At 42.8% G+C, this 21420-nt stretch overlaps 2 protein-coding genes across 2 annotated transcripts in view; one reads left to right on the plus strand and one right to left on the minus strand.

Moving 5' to 3' along the window:
- YWHAE (tyrosine 3-monooxygenase/tryptophan 5-monooxygenase activation protein epsilon) overlaps window positions 1-18946 on the plus strand; it is a 30949-nt gene extending 12003 nt beyond the window's left edge. Inside the window, exons 2-6 of the mRNA XM_073565647.1 lie at window positions 10685-10884; window positions 11588-11694; window positions 11859-12065; window positions 13429-13565; window positions 17917-18946. Of these exons, the coding sequence (XP_073421748.1) occupies window positions 10685-10884; window positions 11588-11694; window positions 11859-12065; window positions 13429-13565; window positions 17917-17969 (704 nt within the window). The 3' untranslated portion in view covers window positions 17970-18946. The remainder of the gene's footprint in view (window positions 1-10684; window positions 10885-11587; window positions 11695-11858; window positions 12066-13428; window positions 13566-17916) is intronic.
- LOC141080434 (uncharacterized) overlaps window positions 18612-21420 on the minus strand; it is a 75228-nt gene continuing 72419 nt past the window's right edge. Inside the window, exon 8 of the mRNA XM_073565645.1 lies at window positions 18612-21354. Within this exon, the coding sequence (XP_073421746.1) occupies window positions 21207-21354 (148 nt within the window). The 3' untranslated portion in view covers window positions 18612-21206. The remainder of the gene's footprint in view (window positions 21355-21420) is intronic.

Here is a 21420-nt window from a genome sequence, read left to right on the forward strand (position 1 = left end):
TGGTTGAGGTGATATCACCGGTAGTGGTGAGAGAGGAGGTGGTAGCGGGGTCATTGCAGGCTGTATGCTTTCCTGACGAGGTGGGTTTTCAGGTTCCATCTGAAGGATCCAAATGTGGTTGATAGTTGGATTTGTTGGGGCAAAGAATTCCATAGAATAGGGGCTATTCGGGAGAAGTCTTGGAGGCGGTTGGGTGAGGAGAAAAGGAGGTCTTTGGAGGATCGGAGATTACGTGAGGGAAGGTATCGGGAGATTAGTTCAGAGACATATGGAGGAGACAGGTTATAGATGGGCTTGTAGGTCAGTATTAGTAATATGAATAGGATACACTGAGGGAATGGGAGCCAGTGAAGAAATTTGCGGAGGAGTAGCGAGGAGAGAGATGAATTAGTCGGGCGACAGAGTTAAGGATGGACTGGAGAGGTGCGAGGGTGTTGGCAGGGATTCGAATAGTATTTGAACTAAAAAGGCCTTTTGTGTACATGGGAAAAGTCCTAGATCTTTGAGTTCAGCTCATGAAAATTGGGAGTAAAAACAAATGGTGTTCTACATTTTTGTTCAGTATAACTTGTGTTTTTTATTACTTAAACCTCTGGAATTCTAGGACCACCTACTGGACCAATCAGTGATTGACAGCTATGTCAGTATGCATACTTATACTATGCAAGCTGTCAGTCACTGATGGGACGGCCTACTGGACCCCAAATCCCATAAAGAGCCGAGGGTTAAATGATTTAAACACAAATGATGCTTAATCTGTTCTCGCCACAATATATCAATGTGCTCTATAACATGGTGCCTGCAGGTTGGTCTGCATTTTCAGTGACAGGTTCTCTTTAAGCTGCTCACAGCCTCTTCACTGACGGAGCAGTTCTTGCCAACCAGTATTTAGCTAAGGACTCAGGTTAAATACAGTATTTTAGCTATAGCCAGTTGTAGTGGGGATGATTTTCCAATGTCTCCCACATAGCCCTAAAGGGTATGTTGGGCTAAGAGAAATTTGAATCTTTAAAGACCTCAAAAATCAATCTACCCTCCTTCTTCCACAGCCCAACCAAATGGGAGCAGGACCAGAACATATGGACCAAGTCAGCACCATCTTCCTTACAACATGGGCAACAATCGCTTGTCCTGAGGCCCATCCTCTTTTGGAGCTCTTTATACTGTGTATGAGAAATATTTGGGATCTTTGAGCTGTATATATCGATGCGTTCCCTGGTGAATCTAAAATGTCATCCCATATCCCTCTGCCCATCTGGATTTGGCTGCAGCCATGGTGTCTCCAAGGAATTATACATGGAGGATATAAGACCTTAAGGGTGTGTGCACGTTGCAGTTTTCGCTATGAATCCGCAGCGGTTTTGGTCCTGCGGATACGCAGCAGTTTCCATGCGGCTTACAGTATCATGTAAACCTATGGAAAACCAAATCCGCTGTGCACATGCTGCGGAAAATTCCACGCAGATTCGCTGCGGTTTATTTTCTGCAGCATGTCACTACTTTTTTTGCTGCACCGCAGCTGCATTCCGGTCCGGGACAAACAAAAAATATCTCTATTCTATCTCTATCGTCCAATACATGTTGGAATTCCCTAACAAACAGGCATTCCTCACATGTATTCAGCTGTCTGGCAGCCACAAATCATGCAGCTACGGCGACAAACACTAAATCTCCGAGCACGCCAAAATACTCGGGACACTCGAGCATGTTTGGAAATCTTGAGTAATGAGTATACTCGCTCATCACTAGTTCCTAGCACAATCTATAGCTGTGTATATTTTTTGTTTTCATTTAGCAATTGGCCTGTAGAGTTAATATAAAATGGACCGGATCATCAAATGCATAATACACTGGGTACAAGTGGTACAATGCAGAATGTGCTGTTTTTGTAATTTGGGATAGTTCTGACATGTCCGTCTGTTTTGTTCCTGATCTAAAGATCTCCGCTTTTAGCTGAGATGAATCTGTGCTGCACTTGGTCCATGCTCAGTAGTGACCAGTGCTGTGGAGTCATAGATGAGATGAATCTGTGCTGCACTTTATGTACATGCTCAGCAGTGACCAATGCTGTGGGGTCATAGATGAGATGAATCTGTGCTGCACTTTATGTACAGGCTCAGTAGTGACCAGTGCTGTGGAGTCGTAGATGAGATGAATCTGTGCTGCACTATACAGTCATATGTAAAAGTTTGGGCACCCCTATTAATGTTAACCTTTTTTCTTTATAACAATTTTGGTTTTTGCAACAGGTATTTCAGTTTCATATATCTAATAACTGATGGACTCAGTTATATTTCTGGATTCAAATGAGGTTTATTGTACTAACAGAAAATGTGCAATCTGCAGTTAAACAAAATTTGACCGGTGCAAAAGTATGGGCACCCTTATCATTTTCTTGATTTGAACACTCCTAACTACTTTTTACTGACTTCCTGAAGCACTAAATTGGTTTTGTAACCTCATTGAGCTTTGAACTTCATAGCCAGGTGTATCAAATCATGAGAAAAGGTATTTAAAGTGGCCACTTGCAAGTAGTTCTCCTATTTGATTCTCCTATGAAGAGTGGCATCATGGGCTCCTCAAAACAACTCTCAAATGATCTGAAAACAAAGATTATTCAACATAGCTTTTCAGGGGAAGGATACAAAAAGTTGTCTCAGAGATTTAACCAGTCAGTTTCCACTGTGAGGAACATAGTAAGGAAATGGAAGAACACAGGTACAGTTCTTGTTAAGCCCAGAAGCGGCAGGCCAAGAAAAATATCAGAAAGGCAGAGAAGAAGAATGGTGAGAACAGTCAAGGACAATCCACAGACCACCTCCAAAGACCTGCAGCATCATCTTGCTGCAGATGGTGTCACTGTGCATCGGTCAACAATACAGCGCATGCATAACGCCTTTTTGTATGACCAAACAACTCAATCTTTGTTTCATCAGTTCACAGGACCTTCTTCCAAAATGTAACTGGCTTGTCCAAATGTGCTTTTGCATACCTCAGGCGACTGTTTGTGGCGTGCTTGCAGAAACGGCTTCTTTCGCATCACTCTCCCATACAGCTTCTCCTTGTGCAAAGTGCGCTGTATTGTTGACCGATGCACAGTGACACCATCTGCAGCAAGATGATGCTGCAGGTCTTTGGAGGTGGTCTGTGGATTGTCCTTGACTGTTCTCACCATTCTTCTCTGCCTTTCTGATATTTTTCTTGGCCTGCCACTTCTGGGCTTAACAAGAACTGTACCTGTGTTCTTCCATTTCCTTACTATGTTCCTCACAGTGGAAACTGACTGGTTAAATCTCTGAGACAACTTTTTGTATCCTTCCCCTGAAAAGCCATGTTGAATAATCTTTGTTTTCAGATCATTTGAGAGTTGTTTTGAGGAGCCCATGATGCCACTCTTCATAGGAGAATCAAATAGGAGAACTACTTGCAAGTGGCCACTTTAAATACCTTTTCTCATGATTTGATACACCTGGCTATGAAGTTCAAAGCTCAATGAGGTTACAAAACCAATTTAGTGCTTCAGGAAGTCAGTAAAAAGTAGTTAGGAGTGTTCAAATCAAGAAAATGATAAGGGTGCCCATACTTTTGCACCGGTCAAATATTGTTTAAATGCAGATTGCACATTTTCTGTTAGTACAATAAACCTCATTTGAATCCAGAAATATAACTGAGTCCATCAGTTATTAGATATATGAAACTGAAATACCTGTTGCAAAAACCAAAATTGTTATAAAGAAAAAAGGTTAACATTAATAGGGGTGCCCAAACTTTTACATATGACTGTATGTCCATGCTCAGTAGTGATCAGTGCTGTGGGGTCATAGATGAGATGAATCTGTGCTGCACTTTATGTACATGCTCAGTAGTGACCAGTGCTGTGGGGTCATAGATGAGATGAATCTGTGCTGCACTTTATGTCCATGCTCAGTAGTGACCAGTGCTGTGGGGTCATAGATGAGATGAATCTGTGCTGCACTTTATGTACATGCTCGGTAGTGACCAGTGCTGTGGAGTCTGGGAGTTGGGGAAGATGAGGAGTTGGAGGTTTGACTTACTGACTCCACTCCCTGGTTTAAACAGGCTGACATGTCTCCTGTCCACTTTTTTTTTTTTTTTTTTTTTTTTTTCTCTCCCAAACCGTTTTTGTCATAGGTAAGAGTCCAATGACGGGTAACATCGCTAACATAGGATCCACCAATCACAATAGGTGATGTCACAGCCGCCCCTCCCCACATGCTGCATAGTTAAAGGTTCAGTCTGTTCATTGGCGCTAATGTGCATAGTTTTTCTGATACTGGAAATTAGTCTAAAAAAAAAAAGCCCCAATGGCCAGTGTGCATTTTTAATGCAGATTGTGATGTGGGGTCAAAATGTCACCAACATTTTTAAAATGTACCAAACAATTTTAAACAGTTAATTTTCTGTTGACACATTCCCTTTAATTTTGTTGAGACCGCAACAATGCAGACAGTCATCTTCTACACAGAAGTAATTGTTTGCCTCTCAGAGGGCATTACAGGAGATGTCTCGCCCATTGCCTGCATTAGTGGGATTGCGCTGCTCATCCCATAACATTAGTTCTGCGCTGCTGACAATTTCTACATTGTATTTTACCCTGCAATATTGAGGATTTGTAGCTAGAAATATACATTCAGGGAACGCCTCGTGCTATAATGTGTGCTGGTGGCTGCTGGCTTCTAATGTTTTGTTCTTGCCCCTCGTGAAATTTTAAAGTGAATATCAAGTTTTGTTTTGCTATAATCTCCTTTTGTCACACATGAGCTGCTCTTCCCCATCACTCCAACTCCTCCATGCTGTGGAATATGGTGGTGCTATAGAAGTAGGCATAATAAAATCCATCTTTCTTTCAGGGCTTGGCCACTACCTGGACACCCTTTATATATGTAGTCCCCCTTGTAAAATAAGATGTTCCTCTCCAGCTGTGGCCTCATAGAGGCTGATGAGCATAAGCTTCCATGTGAACCCTGGCACCGACATCACCAGAACGGCCCTGGATTGGGAGGGCGGTATAGGGTATTAGCTGCCTCCTAAAGTGTATGGAGGGAGGAGATGAGTGAGAAGTGCAGAGAAGGTGCAGCTGCTTATTTACCTTCCTGGCGTCTTGTTGCGCACAGTGCTGGATTCACAGCTACAGACCTCAGTTCTGATGTATAATGTCCTCCATGTGGCTGCCGCTTCTAAACGTGTGCTAGAGGCAGGAGAGGAGCAGGAATCCCTCATGTTTGTGTCTGGGAGATGGGAAATTGGTTAAAAATGTACTGTTTTGTATAGGCCAGAAATGTTGCTGCCAAGGCTAGTTTCACACTAGCGTATTTTACATGCAGCTTACGGCGCCTCTAAGCCCCGCTCCATTCCTGCCCCGTCCGGTCATCTCCTCCTACTATCGCACACGGCCGCATGCGATCTGTGCACCCTATCTTTAGCATAGGGTGCGCAGACCGTCCGCTAGTAGGATTTTTGCGTGCGCTGCGCACTCTTGAAGGTGCACCAGTGTGCGCCGAACGCACCATGTTGCATTTTGGCGCGCTCGGCGCACCTTCAAAAGTGCGCAGCACACACAAAAATCCTACTAGCGCACGGTCTGCGCACCCTATGCTAAAGATAGGGTGCGCAGATCACATGCGGCCGTGTGCGATAGTAGGAGGAGATGATGGAGAGGGACTTAGCGGCGCCGTGCGCTGCATGTAAAATACGCTAGTGTGAAACTAGCCTTAGATGGGGCAATTCTGTCTGACAAGTGTACTTTTAAAGGGTTGGCCACTTTATCCTGTAGGTGCAGCTTTCCTCACAAATTGACAAGAAAAAGTGACAAATCAAGAGATGTCCTTATTGTATGTATCACTCAATGTAAATCCTTTGGCTATGTTTTCCTGTAGATCAGAGCTGTATTCATAATTCTGCTGGATGCTTATGGAAACCAGACCGATCAGTTTGGCTATTGATGTCCAATAGTGTATTAAAGGGAGTCTGTCATCAGGTTTTTGGCACCTAATTCTAGAGCTGCATAATGTAGTGACAAGACTATCAGATGTGTCACTTACTAGGCTGCTTCCTGTAGTTTTTTTTTTTTTTAATTATAAAATCTGTTTTATCAGCAGATTATCACTAGAGGACTAGTAAACCTGCTGCCATGTAGTTCTCCCTAATGAGCTATATATAACCCTGTCCCCACCACCACAGCCAGCTTTCTGCCTATGCACACTGTACACTTAAAGCTGTCAATCACTGGTGTGCAGGATCATACAGAGCTCTGCAGCAGAAAAGTGATTTATCAAAACTGCAGCAAGCAGCCCAGTAAGTGACACATGACTGGATTCATGGTCTCTGTTCCTACATCGTGTTGCACCGATGGAGTAGCAGAACCCTGGTCAGATTACTTTTTAAAGGATTATTCCTAACTAAGCAAAGTTTCTGTCCTTGGAACCCCCCAATAATCCAGAGAATGGGGCTCTAAAAAGCACTGTTAGACTGGAGCTGTACTTGGCAATCTCTGCCAGTCCTATAATCAGTGATTGGAGCTGTAGTACACATACAATGCTGTGTTGTGAGTATTGCCCAGCCTCCTTTTTGGAATAGTGGGGTCCAGCAAATTGAGCCCTAACTTGTGGAGATGAGAATGACCCTTTAACCTAGCCTTACGCAACCGCGTACATGGTGCCCCACCAGCCTTCTTATTGCACTGCCTGTATATTTAAAAGGGCATCCTAGAATCCAGTTAGGAGGAGGAAGACATCACAACATGTACTGCGTGTGCTTGGCAGGACTTCAGGCTGTCGCAGACGTCTGAGTGCCTACACTAATGGAATATTAGAGCGCTGTCACTGGCATTCAGCCGGCCGGTTTCCCAAGAGATTGAGATGTAATGTGAGATTAAGTCCCTGAAATATCAACGTCTTCACCAAGTGGTTACTTGAGAGATTCACACCATTTTTGATCAGTACTTGTATGCCAAAACCAAGAGTGGTGAACAGGTTGCAGTTTTTTCATTATCGTTTTTCTCCGCTTCTGGTTTTGACATATAAACACTGTTGCAAAATAGTCAGTATTTGTTGTGCCCACCATGCAAGTGGACCTAGAAGAATTGTTGCTGCTCTGAAGACCAGCTTTTGAAGAAACTCTGTGTGGAAAGGGAGGATTATTCTAAACCTCTTTCAGAACTAACCACGGATCTGTGGATGGAGTCTGCACAAATACGTTTCTCCTTGTAATCCCTGACCAGGGTCAAATAATTTCTTGAACGTGATGTTCTTCACTCTAAAAGTGGTTCTTAATGACTTTGGTTGTATTTTTTGAGTCCTTGTTCTGTTGCCAATAAATTTGGTGCTAATCCGTTGCCTCCCTGATGGTATTGTATGATGGGATACCTTTCTGCCTGTATTTCTCGACATTGGGAGCATTAATAACCGCCCACTCATTTTGCTGAAATACTGCCCTAAACTTGTAAGGAACTTCAGCTATGCATTACTGTTCCCTGCAGACTCTCATTGCCGTTTATTGAGCCAATTCCCTTCTGTTACAGCCAGTTATTTCATATTTTGACTCCTGCTGCCATTTTTTATTGTATCCTAGTTTTCGTGCATAATTGAGTCACTTGGCATGGTTTCCATGGCTGTTTTGGCTGTCTGGCTCTCGTCATGTCAGTAATGACTAACATTATTTCTTCCGTGGAGACTACTTGCCATACTTCTCTTAATGGTAGCGTAGAGCTGGGTCCCACTGGTTACTGCCTGTTCTGAACTGCTGGTCATCTTTCAAATTCAAAGGAAAATAATCATGATGGTGTCCATCTGCAGAACCGAACTTCCTCGACTGCATCTCCCATTCTCAACGTTGTCCATTTCTTGGTTCTTCTTGGACAGCACTACAGTAATTGAAACCCTGTCTGCTTTGAGATCTTTTCCTTGGAGAGAACTGGTCTTACGACTTTGTTTTGCCATGATGAATGACTTGGAAAATGAAACTTGTCTTCCACAACCTGACCTTCATAGCAGAGTTGGGATGTTCCTCACCCAGTTTTAAGCCTTCTGCACAACTGTTAATAACTTTAAGCCTACGTATGAAAATGGCGATCACGATCTTGTGCTTGATGTAATGGATTGCTCATACACCCAGCTATAATCCTACAAAATCCCTGACTTTGTACAAGTGTACCTAGAAAAATTGATGCTGTTTTGAACGCTAAGGCTTTGTGCCCACGTAGCGATTCTCATGCAGAATTGCACACCCTGCTCCCGGGAAAACGCATGCGGTTTTTGACGTTCCTTTTTTCAAGTGTTTGTCAAGCGTTTTTGCATGCGTTTTCCCATGCGGTTTTGCCCATATAATTGATGGTATGCGGAATCGCGGGCGATTCCGCAAAATTAATGAACATGCTGCGTTTTTTACCGCTAAGTGATTCCGCAGCGGTAAAAAACGCACCATTGGCACAACACGTGCGTTTTCTATTAAAAATGCATGGAATGCTTTTTTTAAGCGTTTCTGCGGCAGAATCACGTGTTTAAAAGCTAATGTGGGCACACCGCCTAAAGGTGGTCACACCAAATATTGATGTGGTTTAGATTTCTTCGTTCACTTTACATTTTGTTGATATTACTGCTTCTGTTTTTGAAAGCATTCTTATTACGCAGCATCTTCTTCTTTTTTTTTTTTTTTTTTTTTTTCCATCTTTATGTAATTTTTTTTACATACTACTGCACATTGTGTAAATGTGATGGGTTTTGGATATAATGGGACAGATTTTGCTAAAAATGTCTAACTTTTATACAGGGGTTTTTCCCAACTTTATTAAAACCATGGCTGCACTTTGTATTTGTGTTTTTTTTTTTTGTTTTTTTTTTTGTTTTTTTTTTTGTTTAAATCTATTTTGTTCAGTCCCCTGAGTCCAGCACTGACATGGTGGGGGCGAGGCACAAATTTCAACAATGTCGCTTAATGAAGTTTTATCACCAGGACATTATTACTGGCAGGACTGATGCTCTTGTGAGCAGTTGTCTGACCGTGCCCCTGCCACTATTTAGCCCATTACTGTCAATAGACAATGTATGTAGAAAGCTACGCGTGGGCTACATCTAAAGCCACTGTAACTGCTGCACCCTGCAAACTAAGTGATTGCTGGAATCGGGGTCTCTCTCCCAACATTATGCTGCACTCGGATGCGGTAGCAAAAACCTGGTGACACATTCCCTTTAAACAACCGCCAGATGGCTTGCATGTGGCAAATTGGTGGAAAGTTTGGCTGATGTTTACACCAGGCCTGTGGAGACTGTAAGTCAAACCTCCGACTCCTCAATTTCCATGACACCAACTCCACCAAAATGGGCTCCGACTCCACATCCCTGGTTTGCACCATTTATTATTCGTTGTCATATCTTTGTCCACAAAGTTCAGGCAATCTTTGCACGCAAGACGGGCCATACCCCTACCCCTCCTGCTTTCTGGTAGACCATGACCCTCGTTTAGCATGGCTATAAAGCGCAACGTGGCTCAAACATAGCACAGATCACACGTAAATCGCCCCCAATGCTCTTGATTGGTCACTGTCACACGTGTCGGCTGCTGGCCGAGTTGCGGCACCTTGCCTCATCATGTGCTGTTTCTAAAGTGTTTTCCAGGTGACATAATCGGTGTATAAAGTTTTATATAAAGTCGTGTAAATGTGGGTACTGACCTACTGTTAAACTGCAATTTAGCTCAATCTTCAGATTCATGTTGGTGCCCATGTACGGTACTTAATCTGTGAAGAATATGTACCAACTTCTAACAATTATTTGCGTACTGCTGCATTATGCGGCACTGGCCGCTCGCTGCAGGGATCAGTATGTTGGAAAGCTGTATACCTAAGAGTGCTTGTTGCCTGTGGGATCCGTTTCAGCCATGCTGCGAGCTGCTCATCTCCAGCTTGCTCGTTCTTTGTGTGCGAGTATAGAGAAGCCGCCATTCATTATTTGTGCTACAAGTGTAGATAATCTGTTTCTGAATGGGAGATGCTAAACTGAAAGCCGGTTCATGGCCCACAATGATGCCCCATCTGTCAAGTGCGCAGGAGCGGACAGTCCTTTTTAAGGTGGAGTTCACATGTTCGGTAAAGATGGATCCGTTTAGAATCTATTCATTTACATTGGCAACGATGCTTTAACATAAAGCAGTAATTAGATTTTTTTTTTTTTTTTCGGTTATGTAGACCTTGCTGTTCAGTCAGAGCTATAGTCACCGTGGATCAGTACTATAGATCCACCCAATATACATTTGAATAGGCGGCTGGATCTGTGGTACCCGGCCACTAGAAGACTGCGCTGCTATCTATCTTCTTACAGTATTAGAGACATTTCAGCTGCCGCCAGTAACAGCTGATCGACGAGAGTGATGGCGATCGCACCACCACCGATCAGATGAGCGCCTAGCCTAAGGAAATGTTACCAAAGTTGTGGCCAACACCTTTTAGTCACTCAAGTCAATGTAAACTAATGAATTTACAAATGATTCAGTTTTCTTTATTCGGTCAGTTTCATACTAGTGATTACTGGGCATGTGAGCGTGGCCTAAGATTGTGTTGGTAAGAAAATGTAGAGTTTTCTATGTGTGCAGGTCATCTGAATACACACACACTATAAGACTGAATGTTAAGCTGCTGATTCTTAATGAAATCTTGTTCCTGCCCTTCTAGAAATGGTTGAGTCAATGAAGAAAGTGGCCGGGATGGACGTGGAATTGACGGTAGAAGAAAGGAACTTGCTGTCTGTTGCATATAAGAATGTGATTGGAGCTAGAAGAGCGTCCTGGAGGATAATCAGCAGCATTGAACAGAAGGAAGAGAACAAAGGTGGCGAAGATAAACTTAAAATGATCAAGGATTATCGGACAACGGTAAGACGTCTCCTAATTGTGAAATCTGTGCTTGCTGCAGAATCGTATTTGCATGCATAGAGAAGATTTTCAGAGGTTCACAGATGCAGAAACTTAGTAGATTGTGAAAGATTCGCTGTGAAGCTCCTTCCTGCAGGGATCCCCGGTGCCTTTGCTGATAGACCCAACCAGACGCCATGTGTCACATCTCTGATTAAGGCACGCTGAGCCTAAAAGGGTATTCTGCCCTGGCCCAGAAGAGTCTTGGGGTCCCGTGAATCTTTTTGCTTCTACTGTAAATACACCCTTCTGACTTCTGTAAGACCCTCCTTCCTACCTGGCAGCACACCGTGAATCTTAATCTGACTTTAGTCTTTATTACTTTATCCTGCTTGCCGTCCCTAGATTACTTACAAGGATTATGTATGTTTGTCCCTTTCTGGCTGCAGCCCTTGCTCTAGGTTCTGGTGTATGCTACTGTTTTTGAGAGGGGGTGTCCCATCATGAATGACTAAGCATGGAAGGAATGGGGTACCGAAAAGGGAATAGTCTTACAGGAAATGAATGACAGATGTGCCTGTAGTCGTGCACACAGAATCTGGCGTTCAGCAGTAACTCTCCAGCGTTTTCAGCAGTTAATCACCTGTTATGTGAATGGATGCGGCAGGAAAGTGGCCCCTGTTTCGTGATGGCTGACGCGTTATGTGAATATTTTGTCTTGTAGGTTGAGACAGAACTGAAATCTATCTGTAATGACATTCTGGATGTACTGGACAAGCACCTCATTCCAGCTGCAAGCAGTGGAGAGTCTAAGGTTTTTTATTATAAAATGTAAGTAACTGCAGTGTTGGCAGGTATTGAGCCCCCTGCTCCTGCTAATAGAGAATGGCTAAGTTATACCCCTGATGGGGAAGGGCCTAAACCGTTGAGTACAATAACTCGTCTGGGGATGGTCTTTACATATAAAACAATAACCTGTTTGTTTTTTTGTTTAGGAAAGGAGACTACCACCGATATCTGGCAGAGTTTGCCATAGGCAATGACCGAAAAGAGGCTGCAGAGAACAGCTTGGTAGCCTATAAAGCTGCAAGCGATATCGCAATGACAGAACTTCCTCCAACACATCCCATTCGTTTAGGTCTCGCTCTCAATTTCTCTGTGTTCTATTATGAAATTCTTAATTCCCCTGATCGTGCATGCAGGTACGTTATAGGGAAATTCTTTGCGTCAAAGGTGGATATTTTAATGAGTTAATGGCTATAGGTATATTTTGACATTTATAATAAAAATACATGTTGGTGGTTTACCTATTTAATTACTATTTTGGTATGCACTTTTTATTCATTCACTTTAAAACTCCCTTATATTATAGGCAGTTTACAGCCTCATACAGATTTGAGATTTTCCTTATGGGAGTGTCCCTCTCTGTAATACAGGCTGAATGTAAAGTCTGTGTATCCAGCCTACCGCTGTCCCTATTAGCTCCTACATCAGCTCAGCTTCTATCCTGCACTTATTTTCTGTTCATGCACATTCCTCTTGATCTGTATCTTTTCTACCCTGTATTGGATACATCTCTGCCCTCCACGCTGTGGGGGAAAAAAACCCTCCCTGCGTCTGTCACATACCAAATGGAGTGGGAGAGCGGAGAAAATGGTCGGATGCGTGAGCTCTGATGGAGTTGTAATTTATGTAAAGGCGCTCGGCTAGATAAAGGACGGCCATATATTCTGCAGCAGGGAAGTGTTTGAACATTTCTAATGAAGGCTGCAGTAATTTGATTAACATTACATTTTGGGCTCCTGTGATTTTATCTGTCTTGGTTGAGAAGGGTCATAGTTGCTTATTGCTTCCCCTAAAGCAGGGGTCCCCAACCACCGAGCCGTTGGGTTTCTTGCGGCGGTGGCGGCGGCGACCAGCACTATACACACACATTGTTCTCTGCGGTGGCTCACGCCCTGCGGTGGCTCACTGCAGGTGCCTATCACCAGGGCAGGGCGTGCGTACACACAGCGTTCATCATCTGAATGCTACGACGCATGTGTGGCTGCAGCCGGGAACGCGCTAACCCCATTATAACGGCGTTGTCAGCTCTGTCTGTGGGCAGAGAGCGTGCACTCTGTTCTCCCACCCGTGGCCCTAGTAACACTGCAGCCGCAGCCCAACTGGAGCAGCAGTGGATGAAGAGAGGTATTTTTGTGGGGCCATCATACTTTATATGGGGATTACATGTTTGGGGCGCATTATATTTATTTTACACACACACACCTACAACCCCTTCCATAGCTCTGCCACTTATGACTAAAGCCCCGCCCTACCGGGCCATGGAAGAATGGTCTTGCTTGAAGCTGGTCCCTGGTGCAAAAAAGGTTGGGGACCACTGCCCTACAGGATAGCTTTGCATCTTAATGCTTGTGGTATACCGGAAGAAAGTTGTCTAGAACTATGCCATAAACCCAGTGTCAAGTAGAAGAAACTGTTTAGGACCTCTTATAATTGATAAAATGGCTATTGTAATGTAGCCTAATGGCAACCTCCTGGATGACGACGGTCTGCTTCTTTCAGGTTGGCAAAAGCAGCATTCGATGATGCTATTGCAGAACTGGATACACTGAGCGAAGAAAGTTACAAGGACTCCACGCTTATCATGCAATTGTTACGTGATAATCTGACACTATGGACATCAGATATGCAAGGTGATGGTAAGTAGAAGCTTTCAGGACCCTTTACTGCAAGTGTAGCCTATTAGATTCCCACCTCAAGTGGACTATTTCTACAAGTAGCTGTAGGCAATGGACGGTCCTTTTATCCTTAACCTTGCAACGGTTGCCACTCTGGCTGATACTTTAGCAAGGGCTGTGGGCCCCATGTACTTGAGTTATATAAAACTTCAGATTTATTTTTATTTAAAGCAGTGTCTACTACATTAATCACTTGGCGGATTCCTCCCCCTCATGCTTTTAACATCACTCTCACTTCATTATCCTGTTCTCCCCTTTCTTGTGTAGATTCCTAAAGGAAACCAAAGTGTCCCTATCCTAAATATTCTTTGTAAGTTGCTGTCATGATTGCCTGACCTAGCAGGCTGGTGTTTGATTCATCATAACCCTTACAACTGATTGCTCAGTGTGGCATTAGATGGTTTTTCAACTCGTGTGGACCCCGCAGTAGCAGATCTCAATTGTACTAATATTTTGGCATGGTCTCGCCTCTAATGTTGTGTTAATGCTGTTTCTTGTACATGCTAAGAAATATGATGTCCAAAAGTTGCTTTGATTGGGCTAACTCTCCATCAGCATTATAGGACGTGAGCATGCACTTATCTGATGTGGAACCCACTTAGCCAACATTGCCACAACTTTAAGGACCCAAACTGTTTGAGAGCAGCTCCATCCATATGTCCAAGAATATGCAGCAGAAATCGGTCATAAAGGTGGAAGCTGGGTTTTTAACTAGAGCAGGAAAAATGTCTGTGCTGTCAATGTCAGACAAACTTGCAGAACCAGCTGACCATCTAATATATATTGGGGTACCCACATCTATGAACTTCACGGCAGTTGGAGGAAGGAGTGATCAGCCTGTTGGATAATGGACCGGGCACATTCAGGAGCACTTTTTATTACTTTTGGCAATTGGGTATCATTAAAAATTGTGTACAGATTTTTACCTTTTATTGCCTCTTTTTGCAAAATTTTGATTGAAACCCATCTGCAAAATTTATTTTTAACTAAAATGCATGCATTTAAAGAGTACAATTTAATTTTTTTAAATCTCTGGTACAAAAAGTGAAGTGATCATTAGAAAATCACCTACTTAAATCAGATTGAATGAATATTATATATAAAATAATCAAACTGTCCACTTAAAAAGCAGCACTGACAATCCGTTTCACATGCTGTTGTGTAAATGGAATAGACAACAGAAATTATTGCCAATTATCAAGACACCCTCAATAAAGGAGCGGTTCTGCAGGTGGGGACAACAGACCACATCTCAGTATCAATGCTTTCTGGCTGATGTTTTGGTCACTTTTGAATGTTGGTTGTGCTTTCACACTCGTGGAAGCATGAGAAGGACTCTACAACCCAAACAAGTGGCTCAGGTAGTGCAGCTTATGCAGGATGGCACATCAATGCGAGCTGTGGCAAGGTTTGCTGTGTCTGTCCATGTAGTGTCCAGAGGCTGGAGGCCTCTCCACTCCTTTATTGAGCGTGTCTTGATAATTGCCAATAACTTCCATCTGTTTGTTCCATTTTCACAACGGCATGTGAAATTGATTACTTCCTAAGTGGACAGTTTGATTTCACAGAAGTTTGATTAACTTGGAGATATATTCAGTTGTTTAAGTGTTCCCTTTATTTTTTTTTAAACAATCACTGACCTCAGGGAGACCAGTCAAAGAAAACACTGTGGCAGCCGGCAAAGGCGCTCAATCAGTGAAATCCTAGGTGCAATGCTCCCTGGGAAATACAAATATGCAAATAAAGTCCGTGGAGCCTCATTTAAGAGTCTCAAACACGGGACTAGCCAGATCTTCGTCCAGGGAAGGACCCAGCCAAGGAGTGGCTCCTTTCGGAAACCACCATTACCACCATATTAAGTGGCCCAGCTCTTTACGAGTTTACAGATATGACAAGGGAAATACCAAGGCCAGGTATCCATCCACAGACATCTGTTTCGGGGTGTTGCCCTTCATCCGTGTGGAGTAGGATTCTGGCTAGGAGGGAGCAATGCCTAGTAGACCAACATCACGAAACAATCACTGACCTCAGGGAGACTAGTCCCGTGTTTGAGACTCTTAAATGAGGCTCCACGGACTTTATTTGCATCTTTATTTTTTTTGAGCAGTGTTTATAGCCCCAGGAATGTGAGTACTGGAACATTGATGGGAGGGGGGAGTATAAGCTTTTCTTTCACGGGCTTAAACATTCAGATCAAAAAGCCGATGTCCTAGTATAGGGCGACCCCCTTTAAATAGCCCCAGTATCTACTGTGAAAACTGCAATGTAATCACTTTGTTAAAAAAGCAAAATTCCCATCACCAGGTTTTTGCTAAGAGCCGTGAGTGTAGCACCGTGAGCAGAGCTGCCGGTCAGATGGTCATTTGAGCCATTGTAGCAAACTACTATCTTTTCTGTGCGAGGCCCCTTGGTGCCTTAACTTCTATTATCTTGTGAGATAAACCTGATCTCTAGCATTGGTTTGTCTACCAGTTCATCTGCTGAGATGGGTGTGTGCATGGTTGGCTGGTGCCTTTCTGCCAGATGAGCCTTTATTGGACACGTTCAGTGTGTGGTCACCTTATATAACAGACTGGCTCATAGTATTGTGGAACCAAACACTGGGTACATGAACTGTGTGATGGATTGGCTTTTTATTCTTTTCAATGATTATAACATTTACACTTCTATAAAGCTCTCACTAGACCTTAACTGTTTCCCTTTTTAATTTACTAACCTTTAAGTTGGAATTTGTCTACTAACCCTGGCCAGAAATAACTGCATGTTGTGCACCAAGATGATTGAGATTTGTAATCTGTAGCTTTGTTTTCTACAAGTATAGTTTTATTTAAAGGTCTGGACCTAGATAAGGATTTCCTAGAATCAAAGTCAGCATGTGTAACAACGATCGTATCGCAGGGAGATATTTATGTCTGCCTGAGATCTACCTTTATAAGGTGTGGTTTAAAACGATCGCTCAGCAGTTTGTTTGTTTTTTTCCAATTGAAGGAAAACCTGGGATCTGGCGCTGTCACTTGCTGTAGTTGTGGCTTAGTTTTTCACCCTGCAGGTTTTCTAGTGCTCTCATTGAGCTCCTGTTCCCCATCCTTAAGTATTCCTTGATATTCATAAGTTCTTGTTATAATCACCACTGACCCTGTTCTTCTGCACTGGCTCTTTTCTGCCTATGCTCATGGTGGGAGAGGCACTACCCAGGGCTCATGAATATTGATGGCAAGCGTGCTCTGATGGGCGAGCATGCTCGGGTGCTGAGTGACTTCAGCGTGCTTGAATAATATGTCCCCACGCCTGCACGTCTCGCAGCTATTTGACAGCCACAACGCCTGTAGGGATTGCCTGACAGACAATCCCTGCAGCTGTTGAGCAGCCCAAGACATGCAGCTGTGGGGACCCAATCATGGTATTGGAGCACTCCAAAGATGCTCTGTTAGCTCTCGAGCATGCGGGGAGAAGACTATCCAAGTACTCTCTTGCATCACTTATTTATAGGGATAATCCCATCTAGTGATGGCATATTGCTAGGACACTCATCGCTTGTTGGGATCTGCAACTGGCCTTGTGATTGGGAGTATGAGGTGATCCTGGTCACTTGCTGCACAGAGGATCTGTGGGGCTGGCTGGCCCAGGTGTGCCCCTATGCAATGGTGAAATTTGGGTTGGTATATCCTTATTTCATGAGATGAGGGAAAAACATACTTAATGGCTGTGTGCAGTTGTAAATAAGAACTCCTTTGGGGCCTGTGTGTAAATTTTATGCCTGGGCCTTTTATCTAGACTTTAACTTTGCAATTGGGTTTTGTTTTAAAGAAAAAAAGAATAAAAACCTGGTATAGTTTGCCTTTGTTGAACTATATTGCTGGCTGCAGAATGAGTACACTGAGAATCCTCAGTGAGCTTGTTCTCAACTGATTTATGACCACATAGTTCTGTAAGAAGAGCTCAGACGTACATGATGCTTGGGCGGCATGAGTGGAATAACTATTGGTTTATTCCGTAGAAATATAATGATGCGTTCTCATTGCCTTTACACTTGTCTTGTGTGCCGGGAAGGCCCCTGGTGTATGTATCATCTGTATTTATACACCCCCATTTACGTGATGGAAGAAAGGTCCTTTAAAGTCCATTTACTACAACATTGTGATTGTGTCTTCATGACATTGTGGTGGAATCAGGCTGACAGTCACTTGAATGAGAAAAATGCTCCTTTGATTTTTGGGAGTAAACGCCTGTACATCCCAGGCATAAATCAGAAAATCCTTTGGTTTCCCAGCCAAGCAACGATTTTATATATTTTCTTTTTAATCTTTTCCAGGTGATGAACAGAATAAAGAAGCACTGCAGGATGTGGAAGATGAAACTCAGTGAGACCTTAAAAGCCAAGAAGAGACCCTCTCTAACCAACTGCCCCTTCCCTCCAAATATCCCGTCTCACTCTGAGGACCATCAAAATTTGACTTTTACACTGGTTCTCAGGATTTAGGTTCCTGCCCAATTGGGTGTATCATTTTTACACAGTTTAAGATTTCTTAAAGGCAAGAGTGAATGACTGTGGATTTTGCTGCTGCCAGCCATCCTAGGTTCTTTAAGACACTAACAGGACTGCATAGAGGCTTTTTTCAGCATTAGATTGTCTCCGTGCCATCCAGCACTATACCCTCTTAGAAACCCGTAGAATGAAGAAGTTACTCTTTAGGGCAGACCATAGTCAATCGCACCGTAGAATTTGTGTGGTGGCTATTCTATTTTCTTTTTTTTAATCTCCCCCCCCCCCCCCCCCCCCCTTTTTTTTTTTTTTTTTTTTTTCTATTTGTTTTTAATTTTTAAATGTTTTGAAACTGAATTTAATTCAATTGTTTAACTGTGGTTAGAGCTTGACGTCGCAGATCGCTTCAGAATGTCCTTGTAGTGGTTTTGCTGTAAAAGTGTTTTCAAACTGTGCAAAAAATGTTGCTGAAAACTCTGGTGCTGGTATCGCGTCACAATCCGTGTTTATTCATTCTTGCCTCCTTTTTACACTTTTTTTTTTTTTTTTTTCCCCTCCCCTCTTCGGAGCAGGTTAGCATTGGAGCCGGTGTTGGAATAGCCTGCATGCGTGTTAAAAAAAAAAAAAAAAATTGTTTTTCTCTTCACCCCACCCCCTCTTTCCCTCCTCCGCTCGTTTTTTCTCTTGCTCAACCTATCTTTCGTTCAGTATGTGTAACTTGAAGCTAATTTGTACTACTGGATATCTGACTGGAGCCACAGATACAGAATCTGTCATTGTTCTTACTGAAACACAGCATGGAATTAACATTAAACTTAAATAAACAAAACCTAAATTAAAAAAAAAATGCCAAATATTACTCACTTGACCTCTTCTTGTCTGTGTAAGGATATTCTATTGGTAGTCCAAGTAGCCTTTAAGGACCAGCTTTCTCTCCATAAGTAGGATCCAAAAATTGCCATTAAATTGGCCCTGTCACCTGAATATATGGAGGCAGCAATTTTGTCTGAAGCTGTTGCTCCCAATGATACGGTGACATCTGTGAGGCTGACATGGTGCATTGATGTCACTAGCACTTTTGCACAAGATTGCAGTGTTATAATGGTCCATCCTCCACCATTGCAGGAGCTGGGTCTACGTCCACATTACTCTTCAGAAGACTCGTCTTGTGTGTGACTGTGTCATTAGCTAGACATAAACTGGAGGTACATACTCTGCTTGCTTTATGGGTATTTAAAGTTTCATGAGGATTTGCCAAAACCTGTAATTTTATTGAAGTTTTGAGTTTGTCGCATTGGGGTACTATTGGTCAGTATAATGGTTTAGCTTTTAGTCTCAATGGTGTTTTTTTGTTTTTTGTTTTGTTTTTTTCCTTTGCAAGAGAAAATGTTGCCCAAGTGTAATTGGCTTCATTAAAATAAAGGCATCCGTATAAAGCGATCATTTTACCTTTTTATTTTGTTGGAACGCCACATGATTTGGTCCGTACACCTTGAATGTGTCACTGAACACTGCACAGATACCGGTTCATCTAGGTTACACATTGAATGTACGTACAGCTGCAAATATCTAAAACTATTGTCAAAATTAACAGGAGGGGTGACTTTAAAATCTTGGTTTTCAACATTTAAATGGGTTTGCCTGTTAAACTTTAACTATTTTGTCATGGCTATGATTTACCAAAAAATCAAAACCTAATTACTAGTGATGAGCGAACATTCTTAGATCAGGTGTTACGCGAGCATGCTCGGGTGCTACAATCTAGTATCTTCGGCGTGCTCAAATATGTTCAAGTCCTTGCACCTTCATATTTCGCAGCTGTTCCGACAGCAGCAACACGTGCATTGATTACCTCTGTTAAGCAATCCACGCATAGGTTGTGGCTGTCGAAAAGCCGAGATCTGCAGCTGCAGGGACTCGGGACATATCTATCGAGCATGCTTGGATAACACCTAGCTAAGTGCGTTCGCTCATCACTAGTAATTGCCCTCGGTTCAGTGTTGCGTCGCCGCTGCTGCTTTGGAAGTTGTGTATAGGTTGCAACGATAAGGTTATGCCAACAGCACTGCAGACAATCACTAGGCTTGTTGGTAAACCACCAAAGCAGTTGAGCTCAGTGATTGTGTTCAGTCTACAGCTGCAGTCACACCAATCTCCGAAGCAGAGACTGAGACCATTGCTCGGGGTCGTCCTTTGTATGACTTAGCACTTTCAAACAATGCATGTTGCCAGATCTCTAAAGCATATGTGGTACTGTGTGTCAAGGTCTAGCTTGTGCTCTGATCAGAGGTGCCAGGTTCGGTCAAGTGAACGCCTTGCGGAATTGAGAGTTGCGTGATTCGCTCATGGCCTCAGACACCACCTTTATATATGAGACGATGGACTTGGCCCACTATTTTGTTTTGGCTTTAAATCTAGTTACTGACTAGGTGGCTGCAATCATTGTGAACTTCAACAGAATTGGCCATTTCAGATATGGTACTTTTGTTTGTATTTTGAGAAGCCATATCATGCTTGGAAATTAGATTGAGAAACTTATTCCACAATGGCTACAAAAAGGTGATCAAACTTTCGACATGAGTGTGCTGATATTCAGCACTGTGGTTAGCATAAATTGATCTTTTTTAATGGGTTGTCTAAGTTTGGTACAAGCTTGCAGTCACTCGTGAATTCTCACTTGGTGCACTGCCATGATTCTCCACTGCTAGTGGTGAGATCGGGCAGACAAGTGACCGACCAACTATGCGATGCACATACTTCTGAGCATCATTCCAACTAGATGTGTGTGTGACTTCGGTCAATTCAGTTGTATTGAGCAATGCTACGTGTGTCTAGTTGGAATGTTGCCACGTGTATGCGTATCTTGTTGGCCCTTACATCATGCACAGTGACTGCAGACTTTAGGGTGAAATCTGGACACTGCCTCTTAAGTTTTTGGGTTGACTTTCGACAACCACTATACAGTAGTTATGACTGGCTGCAAATGTTTTTAAATGTTCTCTTCTATGGCCCATCCTTGGCACCTTCTAATAAAATTTTCCTTAAACAAGTATATTGAAATATAAAGGCAAAATCTTGTCATTATTCAAACCTAGTGTGACAATCTATGTATCCTCATTTTAGATTCCCAAGTCTGGATACAGGACACTGAACAGTCTTTTTAAAGATTTGTTAATGCTGCATCCTTTGAATTTCCAACGGAGTGTGGTGAAATCTGCAGTTTCCACCCACTGTTTTTCAGAGTTTATTTCATTCATATCTTCTGTGCTGTTCAAGAAAAATAGAATAGTCATTAAACACAGATGCATGATTCAAACTCCTTAGTCCTTTTCT

The sequence above is a fragment of the Dendrobates tinctorius genome, unplaced genomic scaffold, assembly GCF_039654945.1.
Source record: "Dendrobates tinctorius isolate UK_male_01 unplaced genomic scaffold, ASM3965494v1 ptg000016l, whole genome shotgun sequence".
In the NCBI taxonomy this organism is placed as follows: domain Eukaryota; kingdom Metazoa; phylum Chordata; class Amphibia; order Anura; family Dendrobatidae; genus Dendrobates; species Dendrobates tinctorius.